Source organism: Theropithecus gelada, chromosome 19, assembly GCF_003255815.1.
Source record: "Theropithecus gelada isolate Dixy chromosome 19, Tgel_1.0, whole genome shotgun sequence".
NCBI classification, from domain to species: Eukaryota; Metazoa; Chordata; class Mammalia; order Primates; family Cercopithecidae; genus Theropithecus; species Theropithecus gelada.
Genome location: NC_037687.1, coordinates 21643112 through 21663574, shown reverse-complemented (window position 1 = coordinate 21663574; position 20463 = coordinate 21643112). Strand labels below are relative to the sequence as shown.

The window sequence follows — 20463 nt, the reverse complement described above, 5'->3', positions numbered from 1 at the left end:
GCAGTGGCCGGATCTCAGCTCACTGCAAGCTCCGCCTCCCGGGTTCACGCCATTCTCCTGCCTCAGCCTCCCGAGTAGTTGGGACTACAGGCGCCCGCCACCGCGCCCGGCTAGTTTTTTGTATTTTTTAGTGGAGACGGGGTTTCACCGTGTTAGCCAGGATGGTCTCGATCTCCTGACCTCGTGATCCGCCCGTCTCGGCCTCCCAAAGTGCTGGGATTACAGGCTTGAGCCACCGCGCCCGGCCTCGAAGTCCATTCTTTTTTTTTTTTTTTCTTTTTGGAGACGGAGTCTCTCTCTGTCGCTCTGTTGCCTAGGCTGGAGTGCAGTGGCACGATCTCAGCTCACTGCAAGCTCCGCCTCCCGGGTTCACACCATTCTCCTGCCTCAGCCTCCCGAGTAGCTAGGGCTACAGGCGCCCGCCACCACGCCCAGCTAATTTTTTGTATTTTTAGTAGACACAGGGTTTCACCGTGGTCTCGATCTCCTGACCTTGTGATCCACCCGCCTCGGCCTCCTAAAGTGCTGGGATTACAGATGTGAGCCACTGCGCCTGGCATTTTTTTCATTATTTTTTATTTTTGTTTTGAGATGGAGTCTCACTCTGTCGCCCAGGCTGGAGTGCAATGGCGCAATCTCAGCTGACTGCAACCTCTGCCCCCTGGGTTCAAGCAATTCTCCTGCCTCAGCCTCCCTACTAGCCAGGATTACAGGCAGGCACTACCACGCCCAGCTAATTTTTTTTTATTTTTGTGGCGACGAGGTTTCACCACGTTGACCAGGCTGGTCTCGAACTCCTGACCTCAAGTCATCTGCCCACCTCAGCCTCCCAAAGTGCAGGAATTACAGGTATGAGCCACCACACCCAACCTCCAGAAGTCCATTCTAATGGACCATTCCTCTCATCCATAGCACTTCCTCCTGGCTGGGCGAAAGAGAAGAAGGAGCAAAACTTCTAATTACCTCATCTCCCTGGATCCCACAGATCTGTCTCGGGATGGGGACAACTTCGTGGGCAAAGTCAGGTGGGCAGAGCTCTGACATGTGGTGAGGAGCAGGTAGCAGGGAGCTTGGGGACAGGCGGATTTCATTTCCCAGCAGGCCACACACAGCATCCTTCCACCTGCTCACTGCTCAGGGACTAGAAGAACTGAAGGGTTTGGAACATAGGCTGGCATTTAAGGCATTTGACTCCTTGAGAGGCAAGGGACTGGGATTCCTAACTTTGTGTGGGAAAAGAGGCCTGGAATGTGTGAATTCTTCCATCCAAAAAAGAAGAGGGAGGTTGGGCATGGTGGCTCATGCCTGTGATCCCAGCACTTTGGGAGGCCGAGGCAGAAGGATCACTTGAGGTCAGGAGCTTGGGACCAGCCTGGCCAACATGGTGAAATCTCATCTCTATCAAAATTCAAAAATTAGCCAGGCATGGTGGCATGAACCTTTAATGCCAGCTACTTGGGAGGCTGATGCAGGAGAGTCAGTTGAACCCAGGAGGCAGAGGTTTTGGTGAGCTGAGATTGAGCTACTGCACTCCAGCTTGGGCAATAGAAAAAAGAAAAAAAGAAGAGGGTTTCTAAAAGGCCATTTAAATAAAATAGGGAGGCTACATAAGTTACATGGCTCACCCAAGAAATGGGGGGCCTGGGACCATGGATGCTGGAAACATGATTGTTTCAATTATTTTATTATTATTGTTATTATTGAGACAGAGTTTCACTTTTGTTGCCCAGGCTGGAGTGCAATGGCGTAATCTCGGTTCATTGCAACCCCTGCCTCCCGGGTTCAAGCAATTCTCCTGCCTCAGCCTTCTGAGTAGCTGGGATTACAGGCATGCACCACCATGCCTGGCTAATTTTGTATTTTTAGTAGAGACAGGGTTTCTCCATGTCTGTCAGGCTGGTCTGGAACTCCCAACCACAGGTGATCCGTCCACCTTGGCCTCCCAAGGTGCTGGGATTACAGGTGTGAGCCACCGCACCCGGACTCATTTATTTACTTATTTTTATTTATGTATATATTTGTTTAGAGACAGAGTTTCATTCTATCACCCAGGCTGGAGTGCAGTGGCAAGATCACACTCATTGCAGCGTTGACATCTGGGGCTCAGGTGATCCTCTCACCTCAGCCTCTTGAGGGCTGGGACCACAAGCACAAACTGCCACACCCGACTAATTTTTCTATTTTTTTGTAGAGAAGGAGTTTTGCCATTTTGCCCAGGCTCAAGCTATCCTCCTGCCTCTGCCTCCCGGAGTGCTGGGATTACAGGCGTGAGCCCCTGTGCCCAGCCAGGAACATGATTCTTAGATATTTGGACATAGTCTTAGACATAGGGGATGGATGGGAAGAGTCGATGTGATGAGTGACACTTACTCAAAGAGTAACACTTATATTTTTATTCTATCCATTCCCTTCCTGGAGCAGATCCAATATCTTCAGCACCAAGTTCACCATCTTTGACAATGGGGTGAATCCTGACCGGGAGCATTTAATCAAGAATACTGCCCGGATCAGACGGGAGCTGGGGGCTGTGTGTTATGTGAGTATCCTGGGGATGACAGAATGGGGTAGGATGGTCAGAAGAAGGAACCAGGCCAACTGGAATATAATACCCCCAGGAGCCCAACATCTTAGGATACCTGGGGCCTCGAAAAATGACTGTGATTCTCCCAGGAACCAACAGCCAGAACCAAAGAATCGATGTCCAGCCACGAAATGTGAGTCTCTGACGTCGGGAATCTCTGGGTCAGTGGAGCAGAAAGGGATGGGGCCAGTCCTCCTAGATCCCAGAGGAGGAAGAAGAGGAGGAAGAGGAGGCCAGTGGGTTACAAGTGTCCTATGAAGCCTGAAGGACTGTTAGACTTCCATGTCTCAGGGAATAAAGACTAGAGACTCAAAACGTTTGCATCCAGAGAAAAAAAGGGTTGGTGGTAGGTTAACAAACTCTTACCAAAAAGGGATCTGATCCAGACTCCAAGAGAGGGTTCTTGGATCTCAGGCAAGAAAGAATTTGTGGCCAGTCCATAGAGTCAAGTGAAAGCAAGTTTATCAGAGAAGAAACAAAAGAATGGCTACTCCATAGGCAAAACAGCCAGCTGGTTGGCTATTTTTATGGTTATTTCTTTTTTTTTTTTTTTTTTTTTTGAGACGGAGTCTCGCTCTGTCACCCAGGCTGGAGTGCAGTGGCCGGATCTCAGCTCACTGCAAGCTCCTCCTCTCGGGTTCACGCCATTCTCCTGCCTCAGCCTCCCGAGTAGCTGGGACTACAGGCAACCGCCACTTCGCCCGGCTAGTTTTTTGTATTTTTTAGTAGAGACGGGGTTTCACCGTGTTAGCCAGGATGGTCTCGATCTCCTGACCTCGTGATCCGCCCGTCTCGGCCTCCCAAAGTGCTGGGATTACAGGCTTGAGCCACCGCGCCCGGCAGTAACTTCTCTTAGAAGCAAAATTTATTCAAAGATCTGTGCTAACATTCTTTTTTTTTTTTTTTTTTTTTTTTTTTNGGTAGTTTTCAGGCTACAGGTTTTTTACCCTTTTGGTTAACTTTATTCCTAGGTGCTTAACCTTTAGATGCTGCTGTAAGTGGAATTGCTTTCTTTTTTTTTTTTGAGACGGAGTCTCGCTCTGCCGCCCAGGCTGGAGTGCAGTGGACGGATCTCAGCTCACTGCAAGCTCCGCCTCCCGGGTTCACGCCATTCTTCTGCCTCAGCCTCCCAAGTAGTTGGGACTACAGGCGCCCGCCACCGCGCCCAGCTAGTTTTTTGTATTTTTTAGTAGAGACGGGGTTTCACCGTGTTAGCCAGGATGGTCTCGGCCTCCCAAAGTGCTGGGATTACAGGCTTGAGCCACCGCGCCCGGCCGCTAACATTCTTAAATATCTGTTAGCCGTAATAAAGAAATCAGTGTACTTTATGTTCTTAGCTCCCACAATTTAGCCTAAATATTTTCCCTGGCATGCTCATACTGGTCCAAGCAAGCATTAGGTCATAGCCTGTTCCTCTTCCTTATTTGAAGGTGTTTTTACCTTTCTCAGCATTCCACAAGTTACTTCCTCCTTCCTTTGTTCTCCTCCATTTTTTCCTCTTTTAAAAAGTTCTGCCGGGCGCGGTGGCTCAAGCCTGTAATCCCAGCACTTTGGGAGGCCGAGACGGGCGGATCACAAGGTCAGGAGATCGAGACCATCCTGGCTAACATGGTGAAACCCCGTCTCTACTAAAAATACAAAAAAACCAGCCGGGCGAGGTGGCGGGCGCCTGTAGTCCCAGCTACTCGGGAGGCTGAGGCAGGAGAATGGCGTAAACCCGGGAGGCGGAGCTTGCAGTGAGCTGAGATCCGGCCACTGCACTCCAGCCTGGGCAACAGAGCGAGACTCCGTCTCACAAAAAAAAAAAAAAAAAAAAAAGTTCTAAGTTGCTAGCCAATCGGGACAAATACAGAATGTGAGGTCCCGTTCCAGCCAATGGAAACCGGACACAGCAGTAGGGTGGATGCGTCAGGTTATAAATGACCCTGTCTCCTTTGTTCGGTGTATTCTAGCGGCAAAACTCCTGGCAAGTGTACCCTTTCTGCAGAAAGTAAAAAAATGGCCTTGCTGAGGAAATTAAGTTTATGTTCAAGTGCTATTTCTTTACGGCACCGGGGAGCAAGCATTTCTAACATTGTGATACCAGTCCTGTCAAACTCCTGTCTCATCCTGTGACTAAGAATGCCTAGCCTCCTGGGAATGCAGCCCAGCAGGTCTCATCCTCATTTTACCCAGCCCCTGTTCAAGATGGAGTCACCCCTGTTCAAGATGGAGTTTCGAAAGCCTCTGAGAAAACCACAGCCCCTTCTTTACCTTCTAGGAACAGGAGTCACTACTGAGTCGCTACCAACGTGGGGAAAAACAAGGGTTGCTTTTGCTGCACAGCAAAACCCCGTCGTGGAACGAGGAGAACGGTGTCTACACGCTCAATTTCCATGGTCGAGTCACTCGGGCTTCGGTGAAGAACTTCCAGATCGTGGATCCCAAACACCGTGAGCTCCTGGAAACCATTTTAGCCGGGCCAGGTGGGGTGGGGTTAGGGTGTGAAAGGAAGGGAACTACATCTCCCATCATCACTTGAGCATTTTTCTAGGCAGGGCAGATGCCACCCTATTGCAAAGCCTATTGGGAATTGTAGTTTACACACCCCTCAAGGTTTCTGGCTTAGTAAGGGCACGGCTCAGCCTCTTAAAAGTCTCAGTTCTCGGCCTGGTGCAGTAGCTCACGCCTATAATCCTAGCATTTTGGGAGGCCAAGGCGGGTGGATCACCTGAGGTCAGGAGTTCGAGACCAGCCTGGCCAACATGGTGAAACCCCGTCTCTACTCAAAATACAAAATTAGCCAGGCATGGTGGCACATGCCTGTAATCCCAGCTACTTGGGAGGCTGAGGCAGAAGAATTGCTTGAACCTGGGAGGCAGAGGTTGCCGTGAGCCAAGATCAGGCCACTGCACTCCAGCCTGGGCGACAGAGCAAGACTCTGTCTCGAAAAAAGAAAAAAAAATAGTCTCAGTTCTCGAAGCTGGAAGATGAGAGTCTGGCTAAGGCTTCGTTCCTGATTCACTTCTCAGCGGAACATCTGGTGCTCCAGTTCGGCCGAGTGGGCCCAGACACATTCACCATGGACTTCTGCTTCCCGTTTAGCCCACTCCAGGCCTTCGGCGTCTGCTTGTCCAGTTTCAATTGGAAGCTGGCTGTTGAATAACTTAATAAAATACCATACCCTTACCAGTTTCTGTGCCTCCTCATTTGGAGGAAGGACCCAGACATGCCTTCTTTTGCACCACCTTAATAACCAACACTGTCCAGGCAAGCTGGCTCACGCCTGGAATCCCAGCACTTTGGCAGGCTGAAGCCGGTGGATCACCTGAAGTCAGGAGCTCGAGACCAGCCTGGCCAACATGTGAAACCCTGTCTCCACTAAAAGTACAAAAATTAGCTGGGCGTGGTGGCTGACACCTGTAATCCCAGATACTCGGGAGGCTGAGGCAGGAGAAACACTTGAACCCAGGAAGCGGAGGCTGCAGTGAGCCGATAGCTCCACTTCACTCCAGTCAGACTCTGTCTCAAAAAAAAAAAAAAAAAAATGCCGGGCATGGTGGCTCACGCCTGGAATCCCAACACTTTAGGAGGTTGAGGTGGAAGGATCACTTGAGGTCAGGAGTTCAAGACCAGCCTTGCCAATATAGCAAAACCCCATCTCTACTAAAAATACAAAAATTAGCTGGTGGTGCATGCCTGTAATCCCAGCTACTCTGATGGCTGAGGCATGAGAATTGCTTGAACCTGGGAAGTGGAGGTTGCAGTGAGCCGAAATAGTGCCACTGCACTCTAGCCTGGGCAAGAGAATGTGACTCTATCTCAAAAAAAATAAAATAAAATAAAATAAAGGCCGGGTGCGGTGGCTCACGCCTGTAATCTCAGCACTTTGAGAGGCTGAGGCGGGCGGATCACGAGGTCAGGAGATCGAGACCATCTTGGCTAACACAGTGAAACCCCCTCTCTACTAAAAATACAAAAAAAATAGCCGGGCGTGGTGGCAGGCGTGTGTAGTCTCGGCTACTCGGGAAGCTGAGGCAGGAGAATGGCGTGAACCCGGGAGGCGGAGCTTGCAGTGAGCCGAGATCACGCCACTGCACTCCAGCCTGGGCGACAGAGCGAGACTCCGTCTCAAAAAAAAAAAAAAAAAAAAGGAATTTTCACACTACATCGGAAGAATCAGGAGGAACTAGCTGAGCAAGAAGGCTCAGGGTTGGGATCCTCAGGCAGCAGGTAGCACTCATACAAAGGTTTTAAATTGGGTGGAATTAGGTTTGGTTGCCTTGGGGAAATGAAAAGATTATATGGCAGGAGTGGGGATCTCAAACTCCTGACCTCGAGTTAGGGACCAGCCTGACCAACATGGTGAAACTCCGTCTCTACTAAAAATACAAAAATTAGCCGTGCGTGGTGGTGGGCCCCTATAATCCCAGCTGTTCAGGAGGCTGAGGCAGGAGAATCGCTGGAACCCGGGAGGCGGAGGTTGCAGTGAGCCAAGATCGCGCCATTGCACTCCAGCCTGAGAGACAGAGCAAGACTCCCTCTCAAAACAAACACCTGATCTCAAGTGATCCATCCACCTCAGCCCACCCAAAGTGCTGGGATTTCTAATTTAAATGATAATAACCCTTCCCAGAACTAAGCTGCTTTTGTGAAACTAATGAAAGGCCATTAGATTAGGAGGATGAGAGGAACCTGCGAAGGTCTAGAGGAAGAGTAATACAAAAGTTAGCCCTGCGTGGTAGCTCACGCCTGTAATCCCAGGTACTAGGGAGGCTGAGGCAGAACTGCTTGAACCCAGGGGATTGCAGTGAGCTGAAATCACGCCACTGCACTCCAGCCTGGATGACACAGCGAGACTTGGTCTCAAAAAATAAATAAATAAATAAGAATAAAAATTAGAGGTAGAGGTGGGCATAGTGGCTCGTGCCTGTAATCCCAGCACTTTGGGAGACCAAGGCGGGCAGATCACGGGGTCAGGAGTCTCAAACTCCTGACCACCGACATGGTGAAACTCCTTCTCTACTAAAAATACAAAAATTAGCTGGGCGTGTTGGCTCACACCTGTAATCCCAACTACTCAGAAGGCTGAGGCAGGAGAATCGCTTGAACCCGGGAGGCGGAGGTTGCTGGTGTGCCGAGATCTGCCATTGCACTCCAGCCTGGGTAACAAGAGTGAAACTCCGTCTAAAAAAAAAAAAAAAAAAAGCCGGAAGTGGTGGTGCACGCCTGTGGTCTCAGCTTCTTGGGAGACTGAGCCAGGAGAATTGTTTTTTGGTTTTTGGTTTTTTTTTTTGGTGGGGGGAAGGGGACGGACTCTTGCTCACTGAAAGCTCCGCCTCCCGGGTTCACACCATTCTCCTGCCTCAGCCTCCTGAGTAGCTGGTACTGCACTTGCCTACCACCATGCCCGGCTAATTTTTTTTTTTTTTGTATTTTTAGTAGAGATGGGGTTTCACTGTGTTAGCCAGGATAGTCTCGATCTTCTGATCTTGTGATCCGCCCACTTCGGCCTCCGAAAGTGTTGGGATTACAGGTGTGAGCCACCGCACCCAGCCAGGAGAATTGTTTTAACCCGGGAGGTGGAGGTTGCAGTGAGCCAAGATGTCACCACGGCACCTCAGCCTGGGCAACAGAGTGAGACTCCATATCAAAAAAAACCCAAAAAACAGTATATAGAATAATTACCCTATTATAGCATTTATTTCATGAGCATTGTTTTAAGTTTTAACTCCTTTGAAGCCTTACGATCCCAGAAGGTATGTACAATTGTTAGTCACCTTACAGATAAGGAAACTAGGTCTATGGACACAGGGCTTATCAGTGTGAAATCAGGCTGTGACAGCAATCATACAGGGTGGTTGCAGGAGATTAGAAAATTCCAGGCAGCAGTTTCACATGACCAGAATAGCAACAGGAAACTTGAAATAGCTACAGTAACTATGGGTTGATAAGATTCCAAAAAACCAGGCTGTAGGCCAAGTAGACTAAGACCAACTAGACCTAATATGGTGCTGGGTCTGACCTCGGTTTCCCGTAGGACCTCATTATATGTTCCTTAACACAGTCACACACCCACCAACATCATGACAGTCCTAGGAACACTCATATTTGGTATAAAGATGGGTGGTACCTCAGTTCTAAGAAATCTCCATCTTTTTCCAGGAATGCTCATGAGTGTTTTACCCCTTGGTTAAAAAAATCCAAAAACGGCCAACGTCATGGCTCATGCCTGTAATCCCAGCACTTTGGGAGGCCAAGGTGGGTGGATCATGAGGTCAGGAGTTCGAGACCAGCCTGATCAACATAGTGAAACCCTGTCTCTACTAAAAATACAAAAATTAGCCAGGCGTGGTGGCATGCGCCTGTAATCCCAGCTACTCAGGAAACTAAGACAGGAGAATCGCTTGAACCCAGGAGGCAGAGATTGCAGTGAGCCAAGATCGCACCACTGTACTCAGGGCTGGGCGACAGAGCAAGACTCCATCTCAAAAAAAACAAAACAAAACTATAGGCTGGGCACGGTGGCTCATGCCTGTCATCTCAGCATTTTGGGAGGCCAAGGCAGGTGGATCACGAGGTCAGGGGTTTGAGACCAGCCTGGCCAACATAGTGAAACCATGTCTCTACTAAAAATACAAAAATTAGCCAGGCGTGGTGGCGTGCACCTGTAGTCCCAGCTACTCGGGAGGCTGTGGCAGGAGAATCACTGGAACCCGGGAGGCAGAGGTTGTGGTGAGCTGAGATCGCGCCATTGTACTTCAGCCTGGGCAACAGAGCGAGACTCAGTCTCAAAAAAAAAAAAAAAAAAAGAAAAAGAAAACTATAAAACCCACCAGCTGTTAGGTTCAAAAGCCTCGGGATGAGTGGAAGCAAATTTGAGGAAAAGCAGTTTATCCCCCAATGAAGTGCTTTGTTTTATGCTATTCTCTTCCCAGCTACCTCGGGGACCTGTGAAAACAGAATGCTGTCCGTTTCTGACACACACACAGACCCTGCTTGCTACAAATCAAAAGGCTTTATTCCTTATACAAACCCACACTTAGAAAAAATAGTTAATAAATTATAGGCAAACCAGTTGGTCTTAGCCACGCCTCCCAAAGAGGTCCAGGGGAGCCGCTGCTGCACCAGGAGAGGAGGGGGAGGGTGTGGCAACAGCTTGGCTCAAGGGCGTGGCCTGGACTGGGGACAAAGGGACAGAGGAGGAAGGCAAGGTCTGGGTGAGGGCAGGGATTGGGGCTAAAGGCGGGTTCCTGAGGCGTGCCCAGGCTCTGGCCCGGGCAGCAGGGGTGAGGTAGGGGCTCAGCTCCTCCTGGGCCCGGGCGATACGGCGTGCAAAGCGGCTCCGATCCCGAGCAAGCTGCTCCCAGGGGCCCTGGCGGGCGGCCTGGGCCGGCCCTGCCCAGACAGCCAGAAAATGGACAGTGACCTTCTCGGAGAAGTGCACCTGGGGGCAGACACAGGGACACAGGCAGGAGAGGGACACAGCCACGGGAATCCGGATGGGGAAGAGAGAGAGAGAAGAAAACAAAAATTAGTTATTACACAAAAATGCTTTCTATTTGGCTAGTCACTTGCCTGTCACTGTCATGGGATTCTCCATCTGACTCACTGAAGGCAGAGATGGTTTCCTGGGGTTGCTGTGAGCCACAGCTGCTCCCTCCTCCCCCGGGGCCTGGCCTCTTACAAGAGATTGCGTGACAGTGTACACAGCCCTCCCCATAGAAATGACACGCAATCCTCTGCAACAAACAGGAACCCAGGAGTCTCAGCCTCCAGCCCCTTCCTCTCCAAGACTCAAGAATCTGGGCTCTCGGCCAGACATGGTAGGTAGCTCATGCCTGTAATCCCAGCACTTGGGGAGGCTGAGATGGACACATCACGTGAGGTCAGGAGTTCAAGACCAGCCTGGCCAACATGGTGAAACCCCCATCTCTACTAAAAATACAAAAAAATTAGCTGGGTGTGGTGTCGTGTGCCTATTATCCCAGATACTCCAGAGGCTGAGGCACGAGAATTGCTTGAACTCGGGCTGCAGAGGTTGGCAGTGAGCCAAGATCGCGCCACTGCACTCCAGCCTAGGTGACAGTGCAAGACTCAATTTAAAAAAAAAAAAAAAAAGGCCGGGCACGGCGGCTCACGCCTGTAATCCCAGCATTTTGGGAGGCGGAGGTGGGAGGATCATGAGGTCAGGAGATCGAGACCATCTTGGCTAACACGGTGAAACCCCTTCTCTACTAAAAATACAAAAATTAGCCGGGCGTGGTGGCGGCGCCTGTAGTCCCCGCTACTTGGGAGGCTGAGGCATGAGAATGGCGTAAACCCGGGAGGCGGAGCTTGCAGTGAGCCGTGATGGCGCTACTGCACTCCAGCCTGGGCGACACAGCGAGACTCCGTCTCAAAAAAAAAAGAATCTGGGCTCTCAGCACCCACCTTTCTGGCCTTTAGGGGAATCTCGGGGTCCAGATCACGGGTAGGGGTTTCTGGGCGCTTGAGCCGCCTCTGCAGTCGGAGGGGCAGTCTAGGAGGAGCCCAGGGAGGTGGTGGCTTCTCTCCAGGTACATAGATGGCCACTCGGAAGGGGCAGGGCTCAGCTTCTCCCCAGTCCTCAGCAGCTTCCTCTTCCTCTGTCTCCTTTCCAGGTCGGTATACCCAGCCCCTGAAGTGGGCACTCTGGGAGGGATGTGGGTCTGACTCAGCTTCTCCCATGGCTGCTTCTGAATCATCTTCCTTACCCTCACTATCCGCATCCTCATCTTCCTCCTCCTCCGTGTCCTCTCCTGGCCGATACACCCAGGCCTTCAAGAAAGCACTTGCAGGGGGTGTGGAAGTGGAAATCTCAGCTTCTCTTTCATCCTCAGCTGATCCTGTATCACTGTCCTCATCTTCCTCCTCCTCCGTGTCCTCTCCTGGCCGATACACCCAGGACTTCAAGAAAGCACTTGCAGGGGGTGTGGAAGTGGAAATTTCAGCTTCTCTTTCATCCTCAGCTGATCCTGTATCACTGTCCTCATCTTCCTCCTCCTCCGTGTCCTCTCCTGGCCGATACACCCAGGACTTCAAGACACCTGTAGCAGGAGTGGAAGAGGAAGCCTCGGCTTCTCCCTCTTCCTCATCTGATCCAGAGTCACTGTCCTCATCTTCCTCTTCCTCCGTGTCCTCTCCAGGCCAATACACCCAGGCCTTCAGGAAGGCACTTGAAGGGGGGATGCAGGGAGGACACTCAGCTTCTCCATCCTTCTCAGCTGCCCCCAAAATCTTGACCTCACCCTCCTCTTCATCACTGAGTTGGCACCACCAGGACTTGAGCTGGGGCCTTTGGGCTGGGGCTGAGGAGTGTGGCCCTGGGGCAGCTTCTCCTTTCCCAGCTTCTTTGTGTGCCTTTTCTTCCTTCTCCTCGGACGCCTCTCCTGAACGATACTCCCAGGCCCTGGGGTTGGAGCCTGAAGATGGGGGGGACACGGAGGTCTTCCTGGCTCCTTTACTTTTTTCTATTCTTCTTTCGTCCTCCGTGGCTTGATTCTCTTCCTCCCCTGGGCAAGACACCCAAGTGCTGGGCTTGGATCCTGGAGACACGGCAGAAGTGGAGGTTCTGCGAGTTTCTTTCTTTACAGTTTCTTCATCGACCTCTCCCTCCACTGCTGGACAACACTCCCGGTGTGACAGAGGATAAGAGAACTTGTTAACTCCCTCCTCTTCAGCACCTCCCTCTTCCTCAGCTTTCTCCTCCCCTGGGTTCTTATCAGAACCTTGCAGCGTCCTTATCAGAAGGCTGGGAGACAGGGGAGCAGGCTGGCCATCTGCAAATTGACTTCCCTGCCCTCTAGGGACGCTGGTTGCTTCTTGCTCACTATATATGTCATCATAATCATCCAAAAGTCCCCAGGCTTCAGGAAGGGAACTGCTGGTTTTCAGGCCCAGTGTTTCTCTGTTCTCTCCAGGGCCTGCACAGTCTTCAGCCTCCTCATCAGGGTGTCTGCCCCAAGGGGTATGGGGGGTTGCCAGAGGAGTCCTGGCTTCTCCCTCCAGGCCAGCTTCTACCAGAGCTACTCCTTTTACTGCCTCCACCAGCCAGGGCTCTGGAGGTCCCAGGCCCCTCAGGCGGCTCCAGGCCCGGCTGAGGAGGCCCATCACTGGGGACAGGAGGAAGAAAGGGTGGGCATCCCTCCATGGGGTAGCCTGATGGGGTGCTTGGCCTGGGGCCATGTGTCTGGGCTGGAAAAGGGGGAGGAAAAAAATAAAGTTTAGGGGCCATTTAGGGGATGGCATCCGGGCATGACTATGAGTCATAGCAACAGAAATAGTAACACAACTATTGTCAATAGCAACGCAAGCGTCCCAGATTTCTTTCTGATCTCAGCCACGCCCATCTCTGTCGCTTGTCTCTGTTCTCTCTCATCTCTCAATAGCCAGGAGTCTGAGCCCCTAGTTCTTCCTTAGATCCAAGGGTCCAAGCCCCCAGCCCCCTCTTTCTTCAGACGCAGAAGTCCCAGTCCCAAGAACCAAGAACAAAAGTCTTTTGCTTGCTTCCCTTGGCGACAAAGTCATAGTCCCTCCCTAGCTCTCTCATCCTGCTGAAGATCAAACCCTCACACCCTCCTCCCTTGCAGACTCAAACATTCTGACCCGACCCCCCACTTGCTAGATGATTCCTTCACGGGGACCCAAGAATCTGGCTTCCAGATCCCTCCTCCCTCAGGCTCCGGACTCCAGGGTCCCAATCTCTTCTTCCTAAATCCAGGTCTCCAGCCCCGTGGGGACCCAGGCGTTCCGACCCCTTACTCACCGGTGGCGTGCTGCGCGTCACCCCGGGGGCAGGAGCGCCGGCTCGGTCTGCCAGAAGCGATCACAGGTCCTGACGATTAGGAAGGCCAGCGCGTTCATCTCACCCTCAGGCGTCGGGCTCCAGGGGACTCAGAGTATCTCCGGCTGCCTCAAGCGCAGTGGCGACAAGCGGGCGCGGGGTCCTGCGGCGTCTTGCATGCGATCAACAACTTGGACAGGAACCAACACGATGAGCGGAAGCGTAGGCCACGACGCTTTTATATTCTACAGCGCCCGGCGTGCTGACGTCACGGGGAGAGGCGGGGTTTCGAGACCACAACCCGAAGGGTGGGAAGTGAAAGACCGGACTTCTCGCGGAGATTCCAGCCTTTGTAACGTTACGGCGGAGTTTCCGAGCGTGGCCACGCCCCCCCAACCAGCGAACTGTCAATCAAATGCGTGGTCCTGCTTCAGCAGCGAGCCGGTTCTCTCTTAGCTGAGGGCCAATGCCTTCCCACCCAAATTTATTTGTGTATTTATGTATTTATTTACTTATTTATTTATTTAAGTTCGTTAGTTATTTTGAGGCGAGTTTTGCTCTTGTTGCTCAGGCTGGAATGCAATGACGCTATCTCGGCTCACCGCAACCTCCGCCTCCGCGGTTCAATCTCCTGCCTCAGCATCCCGAGTAGCTGGGATTACAGGCAGGTGCCACCACGCACGGCTAATTTTGTATTTTTTGAGCAGAGACGTAGCTTCTCCATGTTGGTCAGGCTGGTCTGGAACTCCTGACCTCAGGGGATCTGCCCGCCTTGGCCTCCCAAAGTGCTGGGATTACAGGCGTGAGTCACCGCGTCCGGCCTATTTATTTATTTATTTATTATTTATTTGTGTATTTTTCTGAGACGGGATTTCACCATGTTTGCCAGGCTGGTCTCGAACTCCTTATCTCAGGTGTTCTACCTGCCTCGGCCTCCCAAAGTGCTGGGATTACAGGCGTGAGCCACCTCGCCCGGCCTGTTATTTATTTATTTTTTTGAGACAGAGTCTCGCTCTGTCACTGAGGCTGGAATGCAATGGTGCGATCGGCTCACTGCAGCCTCCATCTCCTGGGTTCAAGCAATTCTCCCGCCTCAGCCTCTGAGTAGCTGGGATTACAGGCATGCACTACCACACCTGGCTAATTTTTTGTATACAGACAGGGTTTCGCCATGTTGCCCAGGCTGGTCTTGAACTCCTGAGCTCAGGCAATCTGCCCACCTTGGCCTCCCAAAGTGTTAGGATTATAGGCGTGAGCCACCGCACCCGACCTATTTATTTATTTTTTGAGACAGAGTCTCACTTTGTTGCCCAGGCTGGAGTTCAGTGGCACCATCTCGGCTCACTGCAGCCTCCACCTCCCGGGTTCCAGTGATTCTCCTGCCTCAGCCTCTGGAATAGCTGGGATTGCAGGAGTGTGCCGCAATGCCCAGGTAATTTTTGTATTTTTAGTAGAGACAGTGTTTTGCCACGTTGACCAGGCTGGTCTTGAACTCCTGACCTCAGGTGATCTGCCCGCCTTGGCTTCCCAAAGTGCTGGAATTACAAGCATGATCCACTGTACCCGGTCTCCTACCCCAATTTAGCCCAAAGGCCCAGCCTACAGCCCCCCATTTTCTTTCTTTCTTTCCTTCCTTTCTTTCTTTCTTCCTTTCTTCCTTCCTTCCTTTCTTTCTTTTTTTTCTTTCTTTCTTTCTTTCTTTCTTTCTTTCTTTCTTCTTTCTTTCTCTCTCTCTTTCTCTCTTTCCCCCCTCCTTCCCTCCTTCCTTCCTTCCTTTCTCTCTTTCTCTCTCTCTTTCTTTCTCTCTCTCTCTCTTTCTTTTGTTCGAGATGGTGTCTGGCTCTGTCACCCAGGCTGGAGTGCAATGGTGTGATCTTGGCTCATTGCAACCTCCACCTCCCGGGTTCAAGCAATTCTCCTGCCTCAGCCTCCCGAGTAGTTGGGAGTACAAGAGCTCGCCACCACGCACAGCTAGAGTCTCCTATTTTCACATGCAGTTGGTTTCCTCCCTGAGTGCGAGGGTGTCATTGTTCCCATTTCACAAATGGGGAAACAGGCTTGAAAATGAAACCACTTGACTAAGATAGTCACAGCAGAGTCCAGATTCCTTGCAAATGAGAATGAAGATGTAAGCACTATGAGATCAGGCACTTTGCTAGGCTCAGTGCTTTTAAAAAAATAATAATTGGCCGGGCGCGGTGGCTCAAGCCTGTAATCCCAGCACTTTGGGAGGCCGAGACGGGCGGATCACGAGGTCAGGAGATCGAGACCATCCTGGCGAACACGGTGAAACCCCGTCTCTACTAAAAAATACAAAAAACTAGCCGGGCGAGGCGGCGGGCGCCTGTAGTCCCAGCTACTCGGGAGGCTGAGGCAGGAGAATGGCGTAAACCCGGGGGGCGGAGCTTGCAGTGAGCTGAGATCCGGCCACTGCACTCCAGCCCGGGCGACAGAGCCAGACTCCGTCTCAAAAAAAAAAAAAAAAATTAATTTAGGCCAGGTGCGGTGGCTCACGCCTGTAATCCCAGCACTTTGGGAAGCTGAGGCGGGCAGATCACGAGGTCGAGAGTGAGACCATCCTGGCCAGCATGGTGAAACCCTGTCTCTACTAAAAATAGAAAAATTAGGCCGGACGCAGTGGCTCATGCCTGTAATCCCAGCACTTTGGGAGGCTGAGGCAGGCGGATCACAGGGTCAGGAGATCGAGACCATCTTGGCTAACCCGGTGAAACTCTGTCTCTACTGAAAATGCAAAAAAAAAAAAAAATTAGCCGGGCTTGGTGGCGGGTGCCTGTAGTCCCAGCTACTTGGGAGACTGAGGCAGGAGAATGGTGTGAACCTGGGAGTTGGAGCTTGCAGTGAGCCGACATCTTTCCACTGCACTCCAGCCTGGGCAACAGAGCAAGACTCCGTCTCAAAAGGAAAAAAAAATGAGTTGGGCGTGGTCTCACGTGCCTGTAGTCCCAGCTACTCAGGAGGCTGAGGCAGGAGAATCACTTGAACCCAGGTGGCGGAGGTTGTAGTGAGCCGAGATTGCGCCACTGCACTCCAGCCTGGCAACAGAGCGAGACTCTGTCTCAAAAAAAAAAAAAAAAATTCATTTTCTAAATAGAGACAGGGTCTCGCTATGATGCCCAGGCTGTTCTTGAGCTCCTGGTCTCAAGTGATCCTCCTGCCTTGGTCTCCCAAAGTGCTGGGATTACAGGCATGAGCCATTGCGCCCGGCCAGGGTTCACTGCTTTCTTCTCAGTGACTGCAACAGACAGTGCCTGCACATAGTAGGTGCTCAACAGATGCATGGTGAATGGTGGTTAAACCAAAAGCTTGGATTCCTTCCCGGTCACAGGCACAAGGCTCCACTCCTGGGTTTCATCTGCTTCAAGCTTAGGCAATAGCTCTGCCTCCACAAACCACAAGTCTGCCTGGGTGGCACTCTTCATGCGAGTGGGGGCACTTCTGCTACAAGTTCCAGGCCCGGGGTGACAGTTCCAGCCCCCAGCTCTCCTCCCCTACCTACGGATGCATAATCTTGTTCCTCAAAATATACCAAGGAACCAGGTCTCTCTCCTGAGGGAGTTGTCCTCAAGTCTAGAAGAGAACTCTCACCTGGATCTGAGGTGGAGGTTTGGAACTCTCCATTTCACCCTGCCCTATTGGGACCATCCCCTTTTCTCCCTAGGGGACCTGGACAGACCATCCCTGGCCCCTTCCAATCACAGTCATGTTTCCAGACTCCCAGCTCATTCACGACTCAGGAGTCCTGACTCCTAGCTCAGACCTTCTGGGGCACCCAGGCGTCTGGATCCCTAACCCATTCCCTGCAGGGCTTTGGAAGTCTGAGTCCCCACCCCTTGCAACACACAAACCTCCTCCGTGTAGGACACCAGTGGCCCCGGTCCCCAACCACAGCAGCAAACCCACGGGGGCTCTGGAGTGCAGGCCTCAGGTCCAACTCTCCAAACACTGAGAAGCCCCAACCTTGGTCCTTAGGGGACCTAGGAATTGGGGGACCCAAGCCCCTCCCCTCAGCTGTGGGGGCAGCTGAGCCAGGGGTCAGGCTGTAGTGGGGAGGCCAGAAGGGGCGGGGACAGCCGGGATTGGGAGGGGAGAACAGCAGCGTGGGCGGCTGGCAGAGGCAGGGAAAGACCAGCAGAGAGGAAAGAGAAACTGGGAGAGGGAGGAAGGGAGAAAGTGAGAAGGGAAATCGGAAAGAGAAAGGGGAGGAAACGGCAGATGTGGAGAGTCAGAGAGAGAGACAGAAAGAGGAAGAGACTGAGTGTGAAGGAGAGAGGACACGGGATGACAGAGAGAGAGAGAGAGAGCGCGCGTGCGAATGAGATAGAGACTTAAAGAAGAGACCCTGTGAGTCTGTCAATCAAAGATTTGGACAGAAACGGAAAGATTGGAGAGAGAGATAGAGGGAGAGAATGAGTGAGAGAGAAACTGGAAGAGACAGAGATCAGAGAGAGGAGAGACACAGAAAGTGAGACTGGGGAGGGAGATAGTGTAAAACGGAGAGAGAGAGAGAGAGAGAGACCATAAGAGACGGGAGACAGACAAAAAGTGAGCAGGTGAGGAGAGAGATTGAGAACTATGAGAGACAGCAGCTAAGAGACAAAGGAGGCGGGAGACTGCCTGGGTGCTGCTACAGCACCCACACCGTCCTCTTGCCCCCTGTCTTTGGGACCCTAGAGCTGGGTAAGTTCCCTGGCTGGGCTCGGAGGGCCTCTCTGGGTGCACATTCCTGCTGCTGCGGGGCTTGGCTTGGGGAGTTGGCAGGGATGCTTTGGGGGTGCATGTGGGAGGGCGGGAGACAGGTAGCCTGGGGCAGCCGAAAGGAGGCAGGGAATAGGGGGTCCTTAAGCTCAGAGAGGGTCAAATTCCTGGCCTGAGTGCAGTGGGGAGGAATAAAGGATTCCCTATTCTCTGGCCTGGGCTGCAGACAGCTGCCCCCTCCCGCAGCTGCCAGGGCCGCCTACCTCTCTTGGCACCACTCTTGGTATGTGGTCACGGGCCATGGCCTCCCCCAGCCCCTCAGTCCTGAAACAACAGGCTCTTTCTCTGCAGCCTCCTCAGACCTCCAAGCCCCTGACCCCATCTCTGTCCCGCACCCGTCACTGCGGAGACACAGCCCCTTTCTTTCTCTCCCCAGCCCTTGATGGAGGGGAGCCGACCTCGAAGCAGCCTGAGCCTGGCCAGCAGCGCCTCTACCATCTCCTCACTCAGCAGCCTGAGCCCCAAGGTTTGAGCTTCCTGGCGGGGATGGGGAGGAAGGTGGGGCTCTGGGCCGCCCATCCCTCTGTTTCCCCAAGGACTCTGGTTGTTAAGGACAAGGATCCTTAGCAACGGGGTCTGCCAGACAGTAAGGTCCCAAATTGCCTACCAGCCGCAGCTAGGAATTCAGAGGCACTCCCAGCTCTGTCCCCACCCTTTGTATTTTCCTAATTCTAAACCAGAGTAACAACCTCCCTTGACCCTGGTTGCTAAGATAAAGCCGCTCCCCAGCCATGAGGCCCCTTGAGTTCTCAGAAGTAGCGGGCTGCTCTTGATTAGTGCTAGAACTTGCTGTCCTATCTCTTGCCATCCAGTCTATCCACTAATGAAATCCTATAAGGAAAGACCCTTCTCTGACGGTAAGACCCAAGGGGCCCCCGGATACTTGCATCCCAAATCGGCATCCCGGCCAAAAGCTTAGGGAGACACTCATTTCTTTTTCCTCCTGCCGTTCCACACATGTCCTTTCCTGTGTTCGGAGCCCGGAGATCTGACTCAGCCTTGGTCGGTACCACCGCTTCCCAGGAAGGGCATATTGTGGGGACCTGGCTAAGGATGCCTGAGATATCTGTGGGCATCGGGAGACGAGGCTCCATCCGGGCAGGATGGAGGGATTTGAGGCTTCCTCTCCTTGGTCTTGGTTGCTAAGGGGTGTGACCGCAGGGCACCAGGGCATCCTTTGATTCACCGGGGACTCAGCGTGAGAGTTCCCCCTGATTATGGGGACCTCCCAGCCCATAGTCCCAGTTCACATCCCAAAAGCCCCTACTACAGCTCTAGCTCTGGTGGCCAAGGGCATCTGCTTCTTGGCAGTGGACCTTTGATCAAGAAATTGCTTCCCTACAGCCTCTTCCTTGCCTCTGAACACCTCCCTCCGCCCATCAAAAAGAGAGTCTTGGCCGACACAGTGGCTCATGGCTGTAATCCCAGCACTTTAAGAGTCTGAGGTGGGGCCGGGCGCGGTGGCTCAAGCCTGTAATCCCAGCACTTTGGGAGGCCGAGGCGGGCGGATCACGAGGTCAGGAGATCGAGACCATCCTGGCTAACATGGTGAAACCCCGTCTCTACTAAAAATACAAAAAACTAGCCGGGCGTGGTGGCGGGCGCCTGTAGTCCCAGCTACTCGGAGGCTGAGGCAGGAGAATGGCCTGAACCTGGGAGGCGGAGCTTGCAGTGAGCCGAGATCGCGCCACTGCACTCCAGCCTGGGTGACACAGCGCGAGACTCCGTCTCAAAAAAAAAAAAAAAAAGTCTGGACCCTCCCTCACTGAGCCTTCCTTGCTATCAGCTCTCAGGCCTCACCCAATCCTGAGATAAATCCCGCCCCCAGCAACTAGGCCCCTCCCCTCACAGATTTGTCTTTCCAGATTCAAGCCGCACTTCTCTCAATCTAGTCTTTCTGGCCTTTACTCTCCAAGTATGGTCTCCTTTCCTCGGGGTCCTCTCTCCCACCAGAAAGAGGTTTTTTGCCTACTCAGAACCAAACCCATTTTTCCCAGATGAAACGCCTACCACAGTCCTGCTGCAATATTGCGAGGGTGCTCCCCATTCTCCAAAGCCAGACCCTTCCTGGGCTAAGCTTCAACCCTGGACCCATAGGCGGAAGGAATGAGGGGGAGATATTAATACAGGAAGCTTCCATTCAGGACCCCGCTGATAGCTTCCCTCAGTGAGAACCACATTTCCCAGTAAGTCTTGAGAAGCTCGTTGTGCCATCACCAGCTTCTCCATCATGGGACATAATGTTTCCTTGTCTTTGGACCCCTGGCTCTAACCAGCTACCGAAGTCCATTCTTTTTTTTTTTTTTTTTTTTTTTTTTTTTTT

General features: G+C 52.3%; 2 protein-coding genes across 6 annotated transcripts in view; one reads left to right on the top strand and one right to left on the bottom strand.

Moving 5' to 3' along the window:
• The window catches only part of TULP2 (tubby like protein 2), a 6370-nt gene extending 617 nt beyond the window's left edge, over positions 1 to 5753 (top strand). The window contains exons 2-6 of the mRNA XM_025365859.1: positions 913 to 1025; positions 2422 to 2536; positions 2616 to 2714; positions 4842 to 5013; positions 5593 to 5753. Of these exons, the coding sequence (XP_025221644.1) occupies positions 913 to 1025; positions 2422 to 2536; positions 2616 to 2714; positions 4842 to 5013; positions 5593 to 5726 (633 nt within the window). The 3' untranslated portion in view covers positions 5727 to 5753. The remainder of the gene's footprint in view (positions 1 to 912; positions 1026 to 2421; positions 2537 to 2615; positions 2715 to 4841; positions 5014 to 5592) is intronic.
• Positions 5754 to 9561: 3808 nt separating this feature from the next.
• PPP1R15A (protein phosphatase 1 regulatory subunit 15A) lies at positions 9562 to 13606 on the bottom strand. 5 transcript variants are annotated; one of them, XM_025366449.1, is made up of 3 exons: positions 13347 to 13606; positions 10994 to 12775; positions 9562 to 10007 (listed from the first exon to the last, which is right to left on the bottom strand). In XM_025366449.1, the coding sequence occupies exons 2-3, from the start codon at positions 12764 to 12766 to the stop codon at positions 9645 to 9647; spliced, it is 2136 nt and encodes a 711-aa protein (XP_025222234.1). In that variant the 5' UTR covers positions 12767 to 12775; positions 13347 to 13606; the 3' UTR covers positions 9562 to 9644. The 5 variants fall into 5 exon arrangements, with proteins under 5 accessions (XP_025222234.1, XP_025222235.1, XP_025222237.1 ...); XM_025366450.1 differs by having other exon boundaries at positions 10994 to 11501; positions 11619 to 13569; XM_025366452.1 differs by having other exon boundaries at positions 9562 to 10682; positions 10972 to 13569.
• Between the last annotated feature and the right edge of the window lie 6857 nt (positions 13607 to 20463).

Excerpts from the sequence above, each read along its gene's own strand:
- PPP1R15A (XM_025366448.1), bottom strand. The coding sequence starts at position 12,850 with ATGACTCATAGTCATGCCCGGATGCCATCCCCTAAATGGCCCCTAAAC. Across the intron at positions 10,008-10,993 it reads TTCCCCTAAAGGCCAGAAAG|GTGCACTTCTCCGAGAAGGT; the intron begins GTGGGTGCTGAG and ends GTCTGCCCCCAG.